Raw genomic sequence first — 1,475 nt, forward strand, 5'->3', positions numbered from 1 at the left:
AGTAAAAACTGGAACTCGTAACTCCTGCATTTTGTTCAGTACAGCAGTGTCATGTCCCTAAGGGACAAGTTCCCCGCAATGAGAATCCTCCAGTGCAGATAACATGAGAGAAGAAATAGCTGTTTTTCATCTATAACTAATAAAAGGCTTATCTCCAAGTCCCCAAGACTGGTTACTATCCCTACTGGAAAGACAATATGTGGAGCAGTTCAGCAGCCTGCACTATTTATACAAAATCATACATGTGGTCCACATTCCACCAGTAGGAGTATAGGGCATTAAGGAAAAATAACAGATAAGTTCCAGCTTCTGTAGTTCTAAGAAACATGAACTAAACATGAATGCCCTAGAAGAGAACTCTAACAAGGCTGGCAACAGCTTTGGTTAAGATGTCATGTTGGATACAAGTACGTAAAACTTGCATTTTCAAGATTAAAGTAACCCTGGAGTATCAGCAATTGTACGTGATCAGCCTTATTTCCTTAATGCAACCTAACAGCCTTATGAACGCGCAGAGTGATCTTCCACCAGAACGAGGCTGAAGTGAGGTTTGAGCTCTGGATGTCTCTTTCTGACCCAATTTATGTCACAGAAAAACTCACCACACTATCACTTGTCTCTGGAACTGATACAGCCTTCACCAACAGTTCTATGCCCGTGGTCTGTCAAGAAAAATCAGGAAAAGAAGGATCTGAAGAGTTTTTAAGAGCCTGTCTGAGTGCATACTAACTATGCATTGGACTGAGGCAATTCTGGTGATCATTACAATCCCGTCAAACATTGACTGCTGGGAACTCCTCATAGCTCTGGTAACATACTCCCACCTACATGTCAAAGTCACGTAAATTTGCTCTGATGGGGGAAAAAGACGGAGAGGAACCAACATCCAGAGATTTACTTACATACAGCTAAGGGTACTAGCTGAAATCTGCAGGGCTACGTTCACGATCACATTGCTGCTCTGAAGTACGCCTTAGAACGTTTTGAACCAACCATGTGATCAGCTAACATATGGGACTGAGGTTATTTGTGCCTCCTCCACCTTTTATCTCATTCTGCTTTGTAGCTTGTTTGTTTGTTCTATTTCTATCCGTAACTTCTGGTTTCCATCTTTATTTCAATGAATAAACATATTTTAGGGTTTTTTTTCTCCACACTCATATTTTCCTTTTTTTACTTTACTTATATTTACTTTTATTTTTATCCTGCTTCTGATTAGTCATCACCATTGATTCTCACACTGAAAGACTGCAAACTGTATCCTCTTCATCTGGGAACAGTTTCTGTAGATTATAATTATCTTGGGGCTATGCAGCACATCTTCATGTTTGCACAGTGATAAGCGCACTGTCCACACGCACATTTAATAGTTGGAATTAAAAGATTTCTCCTTCAGCAATGCTTTTTCATAGAGCACTCCCTAAAGGGGGAAGCTCTCTAACACCTCAAAAGCTTGTGAAAACATTGGTTCAGCA

The 1,475-nt window shown here is 40.3% G+C and overlaps 1 protein-coding gene across 1 annotated transcript in view; it reads right to left on the minus strand.

Moving 5' to 3' along the window:
• Positions 1-1,475, minus strand: part of IFT27 (intraflagellar transport 27) — a 4,086-nt gene that overhangs the window by 2,194 nt on the left and 417 nt on the right. Inside the window, exon 2 of the mRNA XM_010131848.1 lies at positions 603-662. Within this exon, the coding sequence (XP_010130150.1) occupies positions 603-662 (60 nt within the window). The remainder of the gene's footprint in view (positions 1-602; positions 663-1,475) is intronic.

This window comes from Buceros rhinoceros, unplaced genomic scaffold, assembly GCF_000710305.1.
Source record: "Buceros rhinoceros silvestris isolate BGI_N320 unplaced genomic scaffold, ASM71030v1 scaffold2672, whole genome shotgun sequence".
NCBI lineage: Eukaryota > Metazoa > Chordata > Aves > Bucerotiformes > Bucerotidae > Buceros > Buceros rhinoceros.